Genomic DNA, 21334 nt, shown 5'->3' on the forward strand with positions numbered 1-21334 from the left:
ATGTTGGCTACATAGAAACAAAGTTGGGCATCTTTTTCTGTGTATTGGTTGTAATATAAATATTTAACTGGGTATAAGAGAGGGGAAAAAATTCTGTTGCAACTGTTATGATCAGGTGAGAAGGGGTCTAGGGTTCCCTCTCAGACTTTGCCTCATTTAACTGCAACAGGGTTTAATTTTAGAAGCATTGTTTTTAGCTCCCCCTTCCTGAATCCTTGTTCACTGCTCCAATTGTAAGGCAACAAAATCAAACAGATTTCCTTAGATTTGAACGAGGAAAGTAGAAGTTTATTAATCTTAAAATCTAATCCAGTTAATGACTACGAATATGCGACGTGACCACACTGGCATGCATACAAGATAAACACACACGCAGATAGAGACAGAAAAAGTAGAAGGAATAAAGGGGAAAAGTTTGAGGCAATATCTGGTAGTTACAGTCCTTTGAGTCTTTGGTTGCCAGTAAGTCTTGCAATTCATTGGGGTCCAGTGCACACTTCAACTTGTTCCGATGTAGAAGTCTTTTCTCTCTAAGGTTTACGTGTCTTCCGTGGGTCCGGTGGCTTGGGGAGAAAGCGAGAGATAGAGAGAGGCTTCCTAGTTCCAGGTTCCAGTTCAAATAGTCTTCTGATTCTTTCTCTGTGGCACAATTCAAAAAGCCCCAAGTTGCCCAGCAGGTTAGTCATGTGATTAGCTCCTTATTTGGAACAGTCTCTCCGGTGAGGGTTGTGGATTATATCTTAGCAGTCTCTGGAATGGGCTTTCTTACACCTTCAATGTCTGGTGATCAAAATCCATTTGGGGTTAATTGGAGCCGGGAATAGTCCTTTCTCTCCACAAGCAGCGTCACTTAATATGCAAATGTCCTTCCAGCCCAGTGTCTGGTGATCTTCAAACAAATCATTTCTTCATGCAAGCAACAGTTTAAAATCAGTGTTCATACGAAAATATTAATCTGCCTTATTCTTGGCAGGTGGGGGCATGACATAACAAAAACACAGTAATACACGTTCCAGGCAACATAGGATAGGTCTAATATTGGAGGATTTTTAAAATTCATTTATGGGCTGTGGACATCACTGGCAACACCAGCATTTATTGCCAATCCCTAATTGCCCTTGAGAATCACAGAATTGTTACAGTGCAGAAGGAGGCCATTTGGCCCGTCGTTATAGTGAGGGAGGCCATTCGGCTCTCCGAATGAGCAATTCGCCTAATGCCATCCCCCTGCCTCCTCCCCGTAACCCTGCACATTCTTCCTTTTCAGACAACAGTCTAATTCCTTCTTGAATGCCTTGATTGAACCTGCCTCCACCACAGTCTCAGGCAGTGCATTCCAGATCCCAACCACTTGCTACGTGAAGAAGTTTTTCCTCATGTCACTTTTGCTTCTTTTGTCAAAAACTTTAAATCTATGCCCTATTGTTCTCAATCCTTTCACGAGTGGGAAGTTTTTCCCTATCCAGTCTGTCCAGACTCCTCATGATTTTGAACATTTCTATCAAATCTCCTCTGTTTTCTCTTCTCCAACTTCTTCAATCTATCTTCATAACTGAAATTCCTCATCCCTAGAACCATTCTCATGAATCTTTTCGGCACTGTCTCTAATGCCTTCACATCTTTCCTAAAGTGTGGTGCCCAGAACTGGATGCAATACTCCAGCTGAGGCTGAACTAGCATCTTATACAAATTCAACATAACCTCCTTGCTCTAATACTCTATGCCCCTTTTAAAGCCTGGGATACCATATGCTTTACTGGTCTCAACCTGTCCTGCTGCCTTCAATGACTTATGCACATATACACCCAGGTCCCTCTGCCACAAACAAAGGGCTGGCTGCTCTCTGTGAGGCTCGAACTCAAATCCTCAGCATTTCCCAATTTTGCACAGAAAGCCATGCTCAAAGAAGGTGGTGGTAAGCTGCCTTCTTGAACTGATTTAGTCTGTGTGGTATAAGGTACTCCCCACTGTGCTGTTTGGTAGGGAGTTCAGGATTTTGATCCAGCGACAATGATGGAATAGTGATACAGGCCGGGATTTTACCCAAGTTGGACGGGAGCCGGCCACCAACTGAAATTAAGTGGCCACTTAAGGACCTTGATTGGCCTGCGGCGGGCGGGCCGTTTTTTGTTGCTGCCGCCCTGCGTAAAGTGGAGGCGGAGGCGGGACCGGGTCCGGAAGTGCTCCCGGAGCCTCCTGCTCCATTTTACGCCACCATCCCGCTCAGCCCACAGTTCCAGGTCAGGATGGTGTATGACTTTGAGGGGAACTTATGGTGATGGTGTTCATAGGTGCCTGCTGCCCTTATTCCTCTAGGTGTTAGAGTTCATGGGTTTGGAAGGTGCTGTCGAAGGAAGCTTTGCAAGTCATTGCAGTGCATCTTGCAGATGGTACTCACTGCTGCCACTGTACGCTGGTGGTGGAGGGAGTGAATGTTTAAGATGGTGGATGGGATGCGAATCATGCAGGCTGCTTTTTCCTGAATGGCGTTGAGCTTCTTGAGTGTTTTTGGAGCTGCACTCATCCAGGCAAGTGGAGACTATTTTGTCTCATTACTGACTTTTGCCTCGTAGATGGTGGACAGGCTTTGGGGAATCAGGAGGCGAGTTACTCGCTGAAGAATTCCCAGCCTCTGATCTGCTCTTATAACTACAGTATTTATATGGCTGGTCCAGTTAAGTTTCTGGTCAATGGTAATCCCCAGGATGTTGATAATATCCTGCAATCTTCACTACCTTCAAAGCTGCTTAATGTTTTTTAACCATCTTAAAATGAGAAAAAAGTCATGCTTCAACATCTTGCTTTTCACAGCGATAGAATTATTGTGATAAGCACCTCAAAATTATCCTGTGTGATATTTAATGTTTGTGCAGAACTACTCTGATACTCTAACTAAGCATTATCTAAATTATAATAAATGTATCCATTACAAAAGTCACAATTAATTTTGTGGAAATGCATTAAGCTTCAGTAAACTAATATTGTGCAACATGAATTTCAGCTATAATCATGGATCCAGTACCTGGAAGCTGTCGAGGATATCCAAGGATTGGGATAGATACGAGGAAAGCAGCCGCTCCAGCCCCAAGGAATCCAATCCACCATGCACCCACCCATAGGGGATTTTCGGGGGTAAGGCTAATTCTGCATTGACAAAGTTTAGCAATTAGCTTCAATCCAGTTAAACAATTATTCAAATGGGAGAGAACATTTTCATGGCAAATTAAACATTTATGAAATATTGTCAGTTTGTTACAGCCTATGGGCTGGATTTTAAGAGCCCGCTGCCAATCTTGGCGGCGAGTTCAACAAATGGAGGCCCACACATGCTGAAGAGCCACTGTGATCTCCCGCACAACGGCTCATTTAAATAACCATGCGAAAAGCCCCCCAACAATCACATGGATGGGGTGGGCTGTCTCGCACTGGCAATGGTGTCAGCTGCCTGGGCATAGGCGCAGGCACCATTTTTAACAGGCAGCCAGCCCTGCCGGCTTATTTCAATTTTTAAAGTGAACCACCCCACCAAAAAATTTACGATATAATTGTAACGCCCCTTTCCAAACCCCCCAATAAAAATTACATTAGGTATTTGCCCTTCACCCCCCACAAAAACCCCTACCTTTGAATTCTGATCTACCCCCACAGACTGTACAAAGTTTAAAGTCCACCCCTTCCCACCATCCCCTACAATCATTACGTTTATTTGACCCCTTACCCTCCCCCAACCCCCACACTGAAAATCTTAACTCCTCCCCCCTCCCCCAACGTCACGGCAGCTTTCCCCAGATGGGGAATTGAAGGTGTGGGAGTGCCAGATGCCACGTCAAGCCTGGAAGATTCAAGGTAAGTGCATGTTAATTCATTCATTTTATTGATTTAAATATGGAAATTGAGGTCCCGTTGCCCAGCAGTAGGGGGGAAGGGGGGGGGGGGTTGGCGCCAAGAAGCCTCACCATCACCGAGAGGATCGGGCGGGCCCTCCTGGCACCAGCCTCAGTGGTGGGCCTCTGCCGGAAACCATCTTCCGGCACCCCCCGCCACGGAGCCAGACGTTGGGGGCTCAGTAAAATCCAGCCCTATGTTTGCAATGTATGCAAACTCGATCTAAGGATACCTCATAGACTCAGTCACTATTTAAATGTACTCTCATCCGTAACTTCAGAATTAAATGATAGCTGACAATTTTGACAACAGTGACATAATGCACAGTTACCAATGCAGTATCTTGTAAATTGGCAGCTTGCTAAAAAAAATCCACATAAATGTGGAATCAATTACGAAATTGGACTTTGTAATGGCAAGCACCTCTACGTTAACAACTAATCACCTCTGAATTCTGCATTCCTTAACTTTTAGATAATGGAGTTATAAGCATTCATAGTAGATCTCTGATAAAACATACATTGTAGGGATTTTAGTGCTGTGATCATAGAATCTTAGAAATAACAGCACAGAAGATCAACTGGTTCGTCATGCAAGAGTTGGTGCTAGTTCTTCCCCTGGAGCTAGCTGCTTCAGTGCCAATCCTGCCCTTTTCCTGTATTATTTTTCAAACACTTATTCTATTCCTTTTCCAACAAAGTCATAAACTGTGTCTCAATCGCCACTTGTTGGAAGACAGTCCATACCCTAATAACTCAGTCACATTTCAGGACTTTTTTCCTTCAAAGGCAGCAGTTTGCTTGAGTTATGTTTAACTGTGTTTTTAAACAAGTGGATTTTGTAATATCAAGGACAGCGTGGCGGAAGACTTGGACAAAAACAAGCCAATCAAAGCCATGGGATTTGTGAAGGGCAGCTCATGTATGACTAATCTAGTTGAATCTTTTGAGGAGATCACTAACATGGCAGATAGGGGACTATAAATGGTGTCTATACAGACGTCCAAAAGGCATTTGATGAGGTTTCACACAAGAGATTATTAATGAAAATTAAAGTACTTGGAATTGGATGCAATCTTGTGACACAGGTTGGGAGGCATGAGACAGAGATTGGGGATAAAAAGGAAGCACGCTTATTGGCAGGATGTGACAACTGGTGTTCCCGAGGGATCGGTGCTGGGGCTTCAGTTTTTCACCAGATATATCAATGAGTTAGTTGAAGAAATAGATGCCTGTATATCCAAGGTTGCAAATGATGCGATGTTAGGAGGCACAGTAAGTTGTGTAGATGAGAACAGGAAGTTGCAAAGGAACAGAGACAGACTAAGTCAGTGGGAAAAACTGTGGCAGATGGAATTAAATGTGGAAAAGTGAGGTCATCCAACTTGGATCCAAGAATGACAAATCAGAATATTTTCACTAAAAGCCAGGCCACAAATAGACAAATAACATGATTTATTATTTCACCACTCGCCCCCACGCCCTTGTTTTTAGAGGAGAGATTCAGTTAAGTTGAATTTTCTTTTGACAGTTACTCTGTCTGTTGACTTTCTTTAATCATTCATGGGATGTGGGCGTTGCTGGCAAGGCCAGCATTTATTTCCCATTACTAATCCCCCTTAAGAAGGTGATGATGATCTGCCTTGTCGAACCACTCCAGTCCATGTGGTGAAGGTATTCCTACAGTGCTGTTAGGGAGGAAGTTCCAGGATTCTGATTCAGCAACAATGAAGGAATGGCAATATATTTCCAAGTCAAGGGTGTGACGAAATATCCTCCACTTTACTGGATGGTGTCAAACTTCTTGAGTGTTGTTGGAATATACCATCCAGGAAAATGGAGAGTATTCCATCACACTCCTGACTTGTGCCTTAGAGAAGGTGGACAGGCTTTGGAAGTCAGGAGGTGAGTCACTCGTTGCAGAATTCCCAGCCTCTGACCTGCTCTTGTAGCCACAGTTTTTATCTAGTTGGTCCAGTTCAGTTTCTGGTCAATGGTAACCCCCAAGTCACTGGACATACTCTCTCTTGACCTTATGACAGAGGGAAGACCATCGATGAAGCAACTGAAAATGGTTGAGCCAGGACACTGGCTTCACTCAAATGATTGGCCCCCACAACCACAACCATCTTCCTTTGTACTAGGTATGACTCCAACCAGTGGAGAGTTTTTCCACGAATTCTCACTGACTTTATTTTTGCTAGGGCTCCTTGATGCCATAGTTGATCAAATGCTACTTTGATGTCAAGGGCAATCATTCTCTTTGTCTATGTTTGGGCCAAGGCTGTAATGAGCTCTGGAACCGTGTGGCCCTGATGGATCACAATTGTGCATCGGTGAGCAGGTTATTGGTAAGTACTGTCTAATAGCACTGTCAATGACACTTTCCATGACTTTGCTGGTGATTGAGAGTAGACTGATGGGGCAATAATTGGCCTGATTGGAAAATTGCCCAGGTATGTCCTGTTTACACAAAGCAGAAAGAATTGACTTTGTCCAGTAGATGCCAGTGTTGTAGCTGTACTGGAAGAATTTGGAGAGAGGCACTGCTAGTTCTGGAGCACAGGTCTTCAGGAGTGCAGCCAGGGTCCATAGCCTTTGCTCTATCCAGTGTGCTCAGGCATTTCTTGCTTACACGTGGAGTGAATAAGAATAAAGCATGTTAACAATTCACATCTGGTCTTAGCTTACCAAGTGCTTCTCTGTCTTCCTTCTTGAGAGGAGCACATAAGGTCCCATGTGCAAGACACGAGGGTGAAAAATGGTTTTTGGGATCAGAAACGGCGCTGCCACCTCAATTTCAGTAAGTTTGGTGAGCTACCAGCTCCCTGCCTTGGCTGCAGTGGCACTTAGTTAAGTCCCGAAGAGGTGGCAGAATCACGGCAGGACAGGGACCGATCCCAAATGGTAGCAGTCTTTAGGGCTGTTAGCCTAATTTGATAGAGGTGTTCTAAAACAGGCATTAGTCTCTGTGCATTTGCTAATGAGGGATCTAACACCTGTTTTAGATGATCGCCTTGGATGCTGAAAAATGCCTGACCCAACTTCTGGCATGTTAGTTGGAAACGAATGTGAAGAATAGTCCAAAGTTTACAAAATTGTATAATTCTCTTTTGAAGGAAGGTAACGCTACATGCAGGGGGAGGTGCACTGCAGCTGGAGGAGGTGCTGGGAGTCGTGATTGTAGAGAATCTGAACTGGGAAAAAGTGATGAATGGCACAAGAGGTGAGAGAGCGGGCTCCAAGGCTTTCGGGTGCTGCACTGGATGTATTGGTGGAGGAGGTGGAAAGAAGGAGCGATTCAAGTATCTGCAGGGGGAAGGAGCCCTTCCAGACACACGGTCAAAAAGCAGTGGAAGCAGATAGTCGTGGAGGTCAACACCAAGAGTCAAGCCCCAGGAATGTAGATGCTGTGCCAGAAGAAGATCAATGACATCATATGAGTTGTCAAGGTTAGTGAATACATCTTCAAAATGCAATATCCTACCAAGTGTGCCAGCTGCTTCAGTCACTGGTCAAATCACCAAACTCCCATCATGCATCCCCTAACAATCTCTTAACATTCTGAAAGCCTCGCACTGACATCTCACAGCTTGGACACGCCGCTAGCTATTCAACCATAACAGCCACATCACCCGAACAGATTCTATGACACTCACTGACATGCTTCCCTCTCTCTCTTGCAGTACAAGGTGCTGCATAAATGGAGACACGAGTTAACAGGAGGGGGACTGGTGCATTTGCATGTCCTAACCCCCATGGAGGAGACAGTTCTGACCATTCTTGGAACAACCACTGATAAGGCTGTGACCAGCAGCGGGGATGAAACCATCAAGGCTGACAGTATCCTCATATCTAATCCTCATTCTCACATTGCACTTCCCCCTCATCTCATGATTGCTTATGGTTTACAAGCTGCAGATAGTGGAACCATGCACTCCTTACTTTCTCCCCTCCCTGCATCACAATCTTACCCTTGTGCCTTTTTCCTTTCAGATATCTGAGGTGCAATCGCAGTGCAGCAACACCAGAAAAGAGTGATGATGAAGACATAGCACCATCATTTGATTTCACACTGCGCACAGCTTAGAGGATAAGTTAGAGGCATATGGGGAGACGCTGGGCACTGAGCTACAGCCAGGGGAGCGGACAAGGATAGTGCAAGTGCCAGCTCACTAGAGGGTGAGGTCCCACGAGTTCTGCTGCGGAGAACTCAGATGAGGACTTTGATTGGGTGGACTATAGAAAAAAGGCTGATGGATATACACAACAAAATGCTTGGTGCATTGGGAAGCCTGCCAGAAAACCTGTGGTCAATGCCAAGGAGCATGGAGGAGTCCAGCACCAACTTGCCAACTTCATTACCACACTTCTGCAGAATGAAGGCATCATGACTGCTGCGAGGATACCCAGGCATTGGCTTGCATGATACGCTGGCTACGGTTGCATACCAGCTGGAGGTTGAAGGAGTGAAATACCTTTCTGGTCTGGTATGGGGCAGAGTTGACATGTTTTATTCGAATTGTGTGTGTGTGTTTTAGCTCCACTAGAGGGCATTGTTGTTTATCATTTTGTCAATTTTGACAACAAAATCAAGGAGATTACTTAGCCACTTTCAAGATATGTGGAAAAGGGGAAAATGGAACTGGGAGAGAAAGGACACCGACTGCTTTCAAATATATTTGACATACAGCCTGGAATGAGAATATGCTGTACCAAAGGAGTGGGTGGAAATAGCTCAAGCTCAGCTTTTTTCTTGACCTACTGCTACTGAATAGGGAAGGAAAATAAATAATGAGAGCAATATCATCTATCAAATCACCCCTCTGATGTCACTGTGATCAACTCAGAACAACATTGCCAGAAGCCCAAGAGAAGGTCGTTTGTTGATGTGCCATGCATTGCCTGGGGAAGGTAAGGAGGGTCAATTTATACCCTCAGTAAAATGCAAATATTCAATATGATAACTGAGCTTATTACACGATACGTTAACATGTTGTTTATTAAAAAGGAACCTACCAAAAGAACGGTCTGATCTGGTGGGATAAAATACTGGGTCCCAAATTGGAATTCACAGTTATAATTACAGATAAGAAAGGCCATTTGGCCCAACTTAATTCATCCATACTGAAGGATCCTGAAGTCTGGTCATTGTAGTATCTAAATGTTGCTAACATGATTGCATGTTTCTAGTCTCCATAATCAATGAAGAGGTTATTTCACACATTGATCACTTTTTGTATAGAAGTATTTCTGACACCCATCCATTCACAGCCCCTGTACCACTGCCCTGCCCCAACACCAACTAACTCGCCATCGAATAGGTATTGAAATGGGACAAAAATGATCCATTATGGCACAACTTCTCACTGCTTTAGCCAACTATTGCTAAAAATTCTTGATTGTTTCTCTCCACTCTGCTACCTGCAAAAACATATGGGGCTGCATTTTAAGAACCCGCTGTCGCTCCCGGCGGTGAGCTCGAAAAATAGCGGCCCGCGGCGGCTCATTTAAATAAACGGGGCAACCCGCACCCCCCCACCACCAATCATGTAGAAGGGGCAGGCTGTCCATTGCCAGGAATGGCGTCAGCTGCCTGTGCACAGGCGCTGGCATCGTTTATAAAGGGCAGCCAGCCCTGCTGGAAAATTTTAATTTTTAAAGTGAACCCACCCCCCCCCCACTCCCAAAATTTACAAAATAAAATTGTAACGCCCCTTTAAAACCCCCCAATAAAAATTACAGTATTTGCCTTTCCCCCCAGAAAACTTACCTTTGAATTCTGACCTTCTCCCCACAGACTGCACAAAGTTGAAAGTTCATCCCTTCCCTCACTGATGATGCTTATTTGACCCTGCTCCCCCCGAGCCCGCAGTAAAAATCTTAGCTCTTCCCACCTCCCCACCAGTGTCACGCATACTTTCCCCAGAAGGAACTGAAGGCACGGGAGTGCCGGCTGCCGCACTGAGGACTGTGGCGGGCCCGGCAGATTCAAGGTAAGTCACCGCCGAAGGGAGGATTGGGCCGGACCCTCCCGGTGTCGGTCACCATGGCACACCTCTGCCAGAATGATCTTCCAGCACCTCCCCACCCCCGCCACAGGCTTGGTAAAATCCAGCCCACAGAGTGGATGTAGATCCACAGCTCAAAACTGCTTCAAAGCCTTTGGACGGCAATTGCAGGAAACCTAATAATTGACACTGATGCACCACTGGGTCTGGGATGGAAATGAGCCATTGGAGCAGATGGAGGGAGTTTTACTCAGCATCTAATCATGCCAGTTGTGACCCCAGGAGTTCTTTATACTGACACTAGCAGCAATAGTGAACAAGTACTGCATTCCTCTTATTTCAAAGCACACAAAATTGACTGAGGAGAAAACAATTGAGAATCACGACTAGTTGAGCCATACAGAATAGTTTTTGTCCCCTTTCAATACCATGTCCATCTCAGGCAGGGCAGTTGTGCAGTGGCTATAGAGGGCCTCAGTTTTGGGTCCTGATCTTGACCTGGTAATGGCTGCTGGAAGTGTACATGTCTGAATATTAGGTGAGGGCTGGATTCAGGATTTAGTTGAGATGTGATGCTGCAAAGATAGAATAGCCTAGCAACATTATCTAGGCTCAACATGAAGAATGGTTTCTTGGACACATCGCTGAAACTGAACCACAGCAAGGAATCAAAGCCATGTAAATGAAAATTAATGAAAAGTCAAAGGCAACAAAAAAAAGCAACAGGAAAAAGAAAAAAAAATACACGAGACAAGCAGCTCCAGATGCTGTTCATTCCCCCAGAAATAATCACCAATTAACATTATTAAGATTATTTTTCAATAGCTTGTTGCCTGCACTGGTAAGTGAGGCTCCAACTCTGAAGGTGGTCAGAAAAGTTAGATCTCTCGGGGTTGGTAAAACAGTCTTACAGAATTAAAAAATCAACTCAACAATGCATATGCAAAGACAAAATCAAGTTCTCAAAGAGGTTCTGGATTATAAACAAATTCTTATGTGCAATAATATTGGCAAACAGTAAAACAGAAAGGTTGTAACTCACTTAGTGTTGATCTCTGTATAGATTTGCAAGAAAAAACCTCCAAGTAAGTAACCAGCTGCTGGTCCAATAATTGCTGCGGTGTAGAAAATACCTTGAAATAAAAGCAAAAAAGGTTCACTTAATAAATTGTACACTACACAGTTTTTATAAAAGTTGCTCAACTGAAGGCCTTTCTCATTTCCTTTCCATGTCTGCTTCTATCTCAAATCTTTGCCTAATAAATCTTTGCAGAGAGATTTCTTTGCAAAAAACATAACTTCAGTTTCAATACTTTTTCCTTCAATCACATTAGGTCACTGAATGTAACCATGTCTGCATCCTTCTGCAACAAACATGAAAAATACATTGGTCGCAAATGTTATTTCTGATGGCACAATCCTATTTTCCAAACTCTTTTGCACAACATGCACTTGCACCACATTTTCTCGGTCATGGTTGCCAGTATATTATCCACCATTATTTGGAGTGTCCAAGATTTTGTTCTTTGTGGCCAATAGGTTTATGCCTTCGGGGATCACATAAAAAAAAAAGCCATGCTGCCATTAATTTACATACATCTGAAGCAGCTGAAATGAACAATGCTGAGAACAGCCTACTCCAAAGCTTCAGGCCTATAACATTCAAACAGGCAAGTCAACAACTAAAAAATGAAAGTGCAAACAGGATTGCGTTGCCTTAGGTTTGAAGCATTGAATGGTGGAGCCTTGTGTCACATGTAGCCTACGGGTTGCAATTTGGATACCATGAAATCAATTTGTTTTCGGTGCACTAACAGGTACTTTTTGTCTCAACCATTCAATGCCTTTTGTCAATTAACCAACTTTGAAATCATATCTGCAGAAACACACATCCAGACAATAACAAACACTAGTATTTATATAGCGTCTTTAATGTAATGAAATGTCCCAATGTGCTTCACAAGAGCGTTATAAAGTAAAATTTGTCACCGAGTGACATAAGAAGATGGCCAAAAGTTTGGTCAGGGAGGTAGATTCTAAGGAGTGTCTTAAAAGGAAGAAAGCGCAGTACAGAGGCTGAGAAGTTTAGGGAAGTAATTCCAGAGCTTGGAGCCTAGGCAGCTGAAGGCATGGGCACCAATGGTAGAGCAATTAAAATTGGGAATGCTCAAGAAGCCAGAATCAGATGTGTGCAGATATTGGAGGGTTGCAAGGCTGAAACAGATTACAGAGATAGGGAGGGGCAAGCCCATGGAGAGATGGGCTCATGAAAACATGAATGAAGATTTTAAAATCGAGGCATTTCTTGACGGGGCCAATGCAGATCAGGGGTGATGGGGTGAATGGGACTTGCAGAGTTTTGGATGGCCTCAAGTTTATAAGAACATAAGAAATAGGAGCGGGAGTAGGCCATACTGCCCCTTGAGCCTGCACTGCCATTCAATAAGATCAAAGTTGATCTGACATTGGCCTCAAATCCACTTTCCTGCCTGTTCCCCATAACCCTTCTATTGTTCAAAAATCTGTCTATCTCAGTCTTGAATATATTCAATGACCCAGCCTCCACAGCTCCCTGGGGTAGAGAATTCTAAAGATTCACGACCCTCAGGGAAGAAATTCCTCCTCATTTCCAGCTTAAATGGACGATCCCTCATTCTGAAACTGTTCTCCCTAGTTCTAGATTGGCCCACAAGGAGAAGTTTCCTCTCCGCATCTACTCTGTCAATCCCCCTCAGAATCTTACATGTTTCAATAAGATCAGCTCTCATTCTTCTAAATTCCAATGAGGATCAGCACAATGTGCTCAACCTTTCCTCATAAGACAACCCCTTCATCCCAGGAACAGCTGAGTGAACCTTCTCTGCAGAGCCTCTAATGTAAATATATCCCTCCTTAAATAAGGAAAGCAAAACTGTACACAGTAATCCAGGTGTGGTTTCACCAAAGCCCTGTATCGCTGAAGCAAGACTTCCCTACTTTTATACTCCATTCTCCTTACAATAAGGCCTGCATTCCATTTGCCTTCTTATATGCTAACATTTTGTTTCATATAAGAGAACACCCAGATCCCTCGGTATTGCAGCTTTCTGTAATTTCTCTCTATTTAAATAATATTTTGCTTTTCTATTCTTACAACCAAAGTGGAAAATCTTACATTGACCCACATTATAGTCCATCTGCCAAATATTTACCCACTCACTTAATCCATCTTTATCCCTTTGCAGAAGCTTTAAAAGGGCTGGATTTTCCCTCTGGGGGCAGGAAACAGAGGTCAGGACTGTTTCCGGGTCCCAAACGTGTCTCATGGGGTAACAGTCACTCCCTGGGGCAGCCAATTAATGGCAGATGGCATTTTACTGTTCATCTGCCATTCAATTAAGGACAATGGGCAAGCTCTCGAAGCTGAAGGAACAATCAGAAACCTTCCACCTTGAAAGGAGCTGCAGGTTGCAACGGAAGGCAAGTAAGAGAGAGGGTGCTTCAAGATGGAGGCATCCTCGCTCGAACGTTTTTACATCTTTAATTAAAAACTAGATTCCACAGCCAGGCTACCACTATGTGTGTGTGGGGAGGTGGAGGCGGGGAACCCCTCTACAGGGCGGCCTGTGCTTCTCCTGCAGCCAGACAGGCAGGGAGGGCCTCTAGGCCTGCCTGGAGCACTGTCCCCCCCCCAGACTGCCACTGTGTGCCTATCTCGAGGCACCTAAACTGTCCTCCGCCAGCGTGGGAGGACAGTGTGGGAACCTGGAGGCCTGGAAAATTCCAGTCAGCTTTTTTTAATTGGCCTCTATTAGGCTCTTAATGATCCTGATCGGGTACTATGAGCGGGTGGAAAATGTCCCGGAGGCGGGATGGAGCCGGGGCAATGGCACACGGGCCAGTGGGACTATTTTTAGCCCCTGCCTGCCTCTGATCCCATCCCCAGGAGGGGCCGAAAATCCAGCTCCTTGTGTCTTCCTCACAACTTGCTTTTGCATCTATTTTTCTATTGTCAGCACATTTGATTACAATACACTCAGTCCCTTCATCCAAGTCATTAATATAGATTGTAAATAGTTGAGGCCCCAACAGTGATCCCTATAATACTCCACTAGTTACAGTTTGCCAGCCTGAAAATAACTCAGATATCCTGAATCTGTTTTCTGTTAGTTAGCCAATCAACTATCCATGCTAATATATTCACGCAAACACAACCTTTTATGTGGCACCTTATTAAATGCCCTTTGGAAATCCAAATACACTACATACTGGTTCCCCTTTATCCACTCTGCTCATTACATCCTCAAAGAACTCTAATAAATTTGTCAAACACCGGGCGGGATTTAGCGAGCCTGTCGTGGGTCCCGGCAGCGGACCCGGAATTGGGCAATGTCCTTGCTGGTCACGTGTGCAGCTGGCCCATTGCAATCATGCGTTGGGGGCCAATTATTATAATGGGGGTGCAGGGCCTGGCCAATTATGTGACGGGGTGGGATTTGAGATGCCAAAAACGGCATCAGATGACTCCAGAGCAGGTGTTGGCATCACATTTAAGGGCCTGCCAGCTCAGTATTCACTCCTGCCTGGTTTAGAAAAGTGCTGTCCTGAGTGCCCTCTGCTGCCCCAGGACCACTTCTGCTGCCGGATAGACCAGGAGCTGAGCGCAAGCCTGCAGCGACCACAGCTGAAGGAAGACACCGGGTGGCCCCATGGTATAGCAATGCCTCCCTCAAAATTCTCCTCTAGATTGCAAGGGAAAGGCGGGAGGTCCTCTTCCCCAGCGATAACAAGAAGAGGTCCTCCTGCATGACCAAGTAAGCCTGGATGGAGATCTCAGAGGAGGTTAGCAGCCATGGGGTTAACCCCCCTGGAACTGGATACAGTACCACATGAGGGTCAGTGACCTCCTTCGTTCTGCCAAGGTGACTGCTCCACACCGCTCTCCTTTTTTAGAGTTTGCAAGTGGTTACGCAGGAGGAAGTGGGGCTTGGGGAGTGAGGCACCACAAATCGCTGGCAGAGCGGGGTTAGGCATCACATCATCCTGACAGATGCATGGCTGCATCTCGAATACAGGTCACCCTCTTTCACAGCTCACCCCCATTAACTCCCCTGACAGCGGACGGGAGCATGATCTATAAAAGGACCCCCCAGTAGGGGACAAGTGACTGCCACTAGCAGAACTGTCATCTTGATCTCTCTGCGAAGTATGACCATTTCCCTCTTTCCACTTGCAGGGCAAGAGGGCCCAGAACGGGAGGGATGCATCATGGACTGGCGGAGGCATCCCAGACATCAGGTCTCTCTCCATGACTGAGGAGGAAGCATTTGAACTAGTGAGGACCCAGGGCGGCTGCTCAATAGTGGATGGTGAGACTGGATTCTCCACGCAAGAGAGCAAGGATGGTCTTCAGTCAACATACAGTTCACTTCTGGAGACCCACATCATACATGGTTGGCATGACGAAATCTGCTCATCCTAACCCACATGTTTGTATTCTCTCCTGCAGATCAGCGGCTGCAGGAGACTCCAGTAGAAGGGGGAAATAATTCCACCTCTGAGGAGGATCAGCAGTCAGAGAATGCACTGTCTCATGACTCTCTTGCATCTTCCACCAGTGCAGGTTCACCTTGGTGGGTTTCTGCTCAGCTGTAGAATAAGGGTCACAAGCTGGTGAGAGCACCACACACATGCCTGATGGAGGCTGAGACAGCCAAGGCCTCTGACAGTCGGAGGACTGTGGGTGTCCAGACCCATGCTGAGTCCCAGGCTGATGTTGAGCTTCTGGTGTCGACGGCACAGGGCATGCTGGAGTTACAGAGAGAACTAAGGCAACATCTGGCAGAGCTGCGAGAGGCAATACGCAGCCATGAGTGGACAATGGAGGAGTCCATCCATGACATGAGTACTGCAATGTCTCAGGCATGTGAGCACATGGCTTCCTGCATCGAGAGGTTGGTGACCCTCATGGAGAGCCAGATGCAACAAATTCACGCAAACCTGCACACCATTGCCTTGACCATGAGCTCAACACAGCAGCAGCAAAGTGAGAGAAGGACAAGGCCCCTGGAGTCTTCTCCAGCTCTTCATCCTTCTCTGGTGAGCAGGGAGGTTCAAGTGAGCCTTGAGGAGGAGAAGAGGCTGACCTCCACAGTTGGGGGCTCCCCTCAGGGCACGGAGTTTGAACTTGTCCTGCAGCCGGGCACATAACTCAGTAACAGCCTCCCTGGAGAGCCATAGTCTTCTCTGACAATGCTACTTTTGGAAGTAGCTGCTTTGAGTCCGGTATGCTCTCTGGCACAGATGAGCTCTTCTTGGCATAGCCAGCTGCTGTTGCTCGTCATGGAGCTTCATGGGCAGGCACAGCTACTTCCTGGCCCTCCTTCCATTGGAAGTGCTGCATCACGCCATCGGGGGGGTCCAAAAAGACAGGGTGCATGAGACCCATGCCAGGTGATCAGTTGGCCTCCAGTGTGCTGTCCTTGCAGAGATGAACCTGCCTTGGCAGCTTTCCCTTTGCTACTTCTCTTGGCAGAGTTGCTAATGGCCCTCAGTGCCCACCTTACTGATAGCCGACCCTCTCGGCCAGTAGTCTGGGCACCAGACTCTCTCACCCCAACAGTTTAGGCACCCGGTCCAGCCACCCAAAACCAAGCCCCCCCCCCTTGCAGAACACCCAACACCCCACCTTGCAGAACAAGTGAGACCCAGTTCACCTAGTACTGTCCACCCAAGACCAAGCTCACCCATACAGAGTGCACACAGCACTGCAGTCCGACAATGGCCTCCACTCTGCCCTCTTCCCCTACGCAGTGCTGGTCACGGCTGTCTACCCATGGCAGTACTGAGGCCTCATCTCAGTGCCGCCAGCTTTTAACAATTGGGGCTCCAACCTATCGTCCACTTAATTCCATTAGTCCCCCATTGAATCACTCACGATTACACACAAATGTATTAAAACTAACTGTTCTACAATTTAAATTACACTCCCATCTCGTCAGGGTGGCGAGGCTGCCTTGGTGATTTCTGCCGCTGACTGAATCTGGAACTGATGTCATAATGTTGAATTTCCAGGAAAACTTGTCTGATGCAATTCGCCAGTCCCCCATGCCTCCATTCCCGCTCCAAACGGCCACACTAAATTCAGCCCGCCATTACCCTTTCATGAAACCATGTACTGTATTGTAATATTCTAAATGTCCTGTTATTACTTCCTTATGCAGAGAGTAAAATGTGGGAGGCTGGTCAGGAGTCCATTGTAATAGTCAAGTCCAGAAGTAACAAAGACAATGATACTTGTGGCAAAAAAAAACAAGATTGATTCTCAAAATCAGGTTTATTAACCTTTCTGGAGTTTGTAACCTCTTAGAATACATTAAAACTACAAGTGTAGCTTTGTTGTGAAGCAGTTTTACTTCACGCTGCAGCTCCAGTGTAAATGGAACCTGAATCTGGCATCAGAACACAATCTGATACCAGAACTCTTTGGAGAAGTAAGTTTCACTCCACATTGTTCTGGAGTTTGTTCACACTCAATCCACACACCATCTTTAGCATAGTTGCAAAGATTCTGGCTCCACATGAACTCAGTGTGGAGTTTAAATGCACCGCGAGAGTGGTTCAAGACAAGTGAAATGTAGGTTCAGCAAGCATATTATAGAGGTATCTAGGACCAATTATTTAATACAACATTGCCTGTACTTTGAAGATCTCACCTCTTATTAGTTTCTTATTGTAGATTATTTTCAATGTCGAGGTAGAGACTTCTCTGATACCAGCTTGTCTGCGATATATAGACGTGCTAGTCAAATTACTGTGCTGACTGATACCCTGAAAGTAAGTGAACAGTCTAACTGAAGAGAACCAGGAGCATACAGCATTACATTGTTGCATTATTGCTGATTTTCCCAGACCCTGAGCTGCAGTTTACAGCAAACAAGCAGAAGCAAGTGTGTCTGCAGAAAATTAAATCTCTTTCTGTAATTGTTACTGCACTAAAAATGAGATGTCAAACATGCCATCAGCAATGCATTGATTGATTACCTGGGATCGGGTCATGACCCATCTATTCTGTTCTGTTTCTCACTGAATAGGTTTGAAACAGACAAGTCTCTGAGGATGGAGGGTGGGAGACCACTGGTTACACTCTTAAGCAGTCGCTGATGACTCCCATTCTGAATCCATACAGTCCTGCTAAGGAAAAGTATAAGGTGCATTGGTCTTCTAGGAGCTCAATTTAGAAGAAGAATTGGTATAATTAAAATGCACTACATCTGCTCAGCTTATATGGAAGTGTGCTATAGCACAGCCCTTAGAGGGTCTACCAAACATAACATTACTATCCATTGCAGGATCATGCTAAGGTTTCCAAAAGCATGAGAATTCTCATTTTAGAATAAGATTGCTGTTCTATATTATTTCATATATTCAATTATCCAGTTATTCTCGGTGACCCTCTGTCCTATCAACACCTTGCCTTTTGTTATCTCTTGCCCCACCCCTGCTTTATTTGCTTAAAACCTACTACATTTCTAACATTTGCCCCTAGTGTAGGTAGGTGGCAGGGCATATGGGATTTACTGTAGGGTTAGTATAAATGGGTGGTTGTTGGTCGGCACAGACTCGGTGGGCCGAAGGGCCTGTTTCAGTGCTGTATCGCTAAATAAAAAAAAAATTTGCCAGTTCTGATGAAGGGTCACTGACCTGAAACATTAACTCTGCTTCTCTCTCTACAGATGTTGCCAGACCTGCTGAGTATTTTCAGTATTTCTTGTTTTCATTTCAGATTTCCAACATCTGCAATACTTTGCTTTTATTATATTATTTCATGTTGGCTCTGTTGGTTTCTACTCTCATAGCAACGCCTGATCAGGTTGAGTAGCATTTTCCTTCAATTTCCATTCTTTCAACTTCTATGATCTTCTATTACACAGTAAGCTTGAGGGGAGGTGGCTTTGCACATTGTCTTTTCACCACTCGGACTGATGGAATGAGAGTATCTTGTTTCTGCTCACTGAATGGATCCCTCGTGAAATGAAATTAAATAACTATAATCCAGTTTCCAGTAGCTATCGGCACTGATCAAAACTGCTTATAATTTGGTGTGATATTAGCACACTTAAGGCATGAAGATTGCTGGTATTTGAAATGCCACAATGCTGCAGTCGGAAGTGAGGAATTGTTAGTCTCATTGGCTGTTCTATATCAGGCCTGACCAGGCTTAATAGTGGTACTTAAAGTTTGAAGTGGGAAGGTGTTCTACTACCTAGTGCTACAATAGCAATTATCCTAATGTCTTTCACCCTGATGTGACCTCTTCTAACTTCTGAATATGTCTTTAGAGCAGTAGATAAATACCTTATTACTTAGAAATGGTAAGTGAATAAAGAATGTAATTCGTCTTTAATAATCACTATTGTGTTTACATGTTTCACAGAGAGTTCTTGGCTGCATTTCTTATTTTTCTTCAAGTAGAATGGTGGAGTAAAGCTTTAGAAGTGATTTCCACAAACAAAGAACCTGATAGAGAGGCTGCATGGAAGGATCTCTTTCCAGTAGAGATCTTGGAATACTCTCAGGGGAGGTTTGACAGTTGTGGCGCAGAAATAATATTGCTGGGAACATAAAAGGGTGGCATAATAATGAGGAAACCGCAAGTTTCCAACTAAATACAATCATAACTGCTCATAATCAAGAACAGGGCTCAATCAAGTCCTACAGCTTAATACGAAACTCAAATCGTGCCAAACCCATTTGGCTGCTTCCCCACAATCTGCGAAGTCTGAAAACGTACCCTGTCAAACTCATTCATATGATCAGTAGGAAGAAAGAGCCGATTGAAGTGGTCTTTCATGCATAAGGTTGGAATTCTGTTTTCTGCGAGATAGATATATTTGCTGCAGAGCCTGCCACATCCCGATGGCCGTTCTTAATGGAAAGAACCACCTTGGTCTTCCTAGCCTGTTTATTTTATTGTCGGAGACCTCCGTAGAACTGAGAGAATAGTTGTGGCGTATCCTGAATTCCCGATTTCGTAAATCAGGACTGTAATTCATCCAAATACATCTACCTCAATCAATTTAGCTACAGATTTCAATTTCATCAGATTTTTCTAACTGAAAAAAAAAATTGGAGACCTTAAAAAGGTTTCAGATTTTGCCTTTGGTGTTTCTTTTCTCACCCTTCCCGAGAATACAACCATTAGCTCCCTATGAGGATTATAAACTACTCAGCTTAATATTCTTCATTTAACAATAATTCATCTCTTGAGAGGAACATAGCTTTAATGACAAGCTTCAAAATAGGGGGCACAGTGTGTATGAAATATCCCATTATAAATTACATGCAAATGTGTTTCTTCCTCAACATCATCTGATTATTTGCATAGTTCCTCCATAGAACACATCCAGTTCAATTTAGTAGAAATGCTGGAATGATCTAGGGCAGATGGAGCTTCTTGAAATGCATCTGCTTCACACTTGGTGTTTTATCTACTTCCAGTTCCCACTAAAGATTTTCTGGTGAGGCTGGGGGGGTGCGGCGGGGCAAGTGAGAGAAGAGCTCGGCTCGAGTCTGTAAACAGACCGCAAAAAACATGAACTGGCACTAATGCAATAGAACGGATGTTCTGCACGGTAAATTATTTTGTCCATCTTCCACTTTCTAAAAAGCAGATTACGATGTAGGGAAAACAAACTACTTTATCTACACTTGAGAAGGTGGTAGTGAGCTGCCTTCTTGAACCACGGCAGTCCATGTACTGACAGTACTCCACAGTGCTGTTAGACAGCAAGTTGCAGGATTCTGTCTCTGCAACAATGAAAGTACAGTGATATATTTTCAAGCAACGATGATCAGAGACTTGGAGGAGAACTTGCAGGGGGTGTTTGCATGTGCCTGCTGACCCTGTCTGTCTAGGTGGGAGAGGTCGCTAGTTTTGGAGGTGCTGTCAAAGAAGCTGTAGTAGATCTTGTACATGGTACACACTGCAGACACAGTGCTCTGGTGGTGCAAGGAGTAAATGTTTAAAGTGGTGGATGGGTTGTGAATTAAGCGCGTTGCTTTTTCCTAGATATTATTGAGCTTCTTGGGTTTTGTTAGTATTGCACTCATCTCGGAAAGTAGAGAATATTCCATCAGACCACTGACTTGTACCTTGTAGATAGTGGAAAGGCTCTGGGGAGTCTGGAGATGAATTACACACCACCCTGACCTGCTCTTGTAGCCACAAAAATCATGAGGTTGGTTCAGTTAATTTTCTGATTAATGGTGACCCCCAGGATGTTGATGGTGGGGGATTCGACAGTGATAAGGCTGCTGAATGTCATGGGGAGGTGGTTAGACTGCTCTTGCCTGACACAAATGTTCCTTGCCACTTATCCACCCAAACCTGAATGCTGTCCAGGTCTTGCTGTATGCAGGCACTACTTCATCATCTAAGGAGTTGTGAATGAAACTGAA

At 44.8% G+C, this 21334-nt stretch overlaps 1 protein-coding gene across 9 annotated transcripts in view; it reads right to left on the reverse strand.

Annotated features, from left to right (window-relative positions):
- Positions 1 to 21334, reverse strand: part of slco4a1 (solute carrier organic anion transporter family, member 4A1) — a 205568-nt gene that overhangs the window by 52017 nt on the left and 132217 nt on the right. For all 9 annotated transcript variants that reach the window (XM_068048429.1, XM_068048427.1, XM_068048432.1 and 6 more), the window contains 2 exons: positions 10938 to 11028; positions 3023 to 3144 (listed from right to left, as the gene is read on the reverse strand). In XM_068048429.1, coding sequence (XP_067904530.1) covers positions 3023 to 3144; positions 10938 to 11028 — 213 coding nt within the window. The remainder of the gene's footprint in view (positions 1 to 3022; positions 3145 to 10937; positions 11029 to 21334) is intronic.

The sequence above is a fragment of the Heterodontus francisci genome, chromosome 16 (assembly GCF_036365525.1).
Source record: "Heterodontus francisci isolate sHetFra1 chromosome 16, sHetFra1.hap1, whole genome shotgun sequence".
NCBI classification, from domain to species: Eukaryota; Metazoa; Chordata; class Chondrichthyes; order Heterodontiformes; family Heterodontidae; genus Heterodontus; species Heterodontus francisci.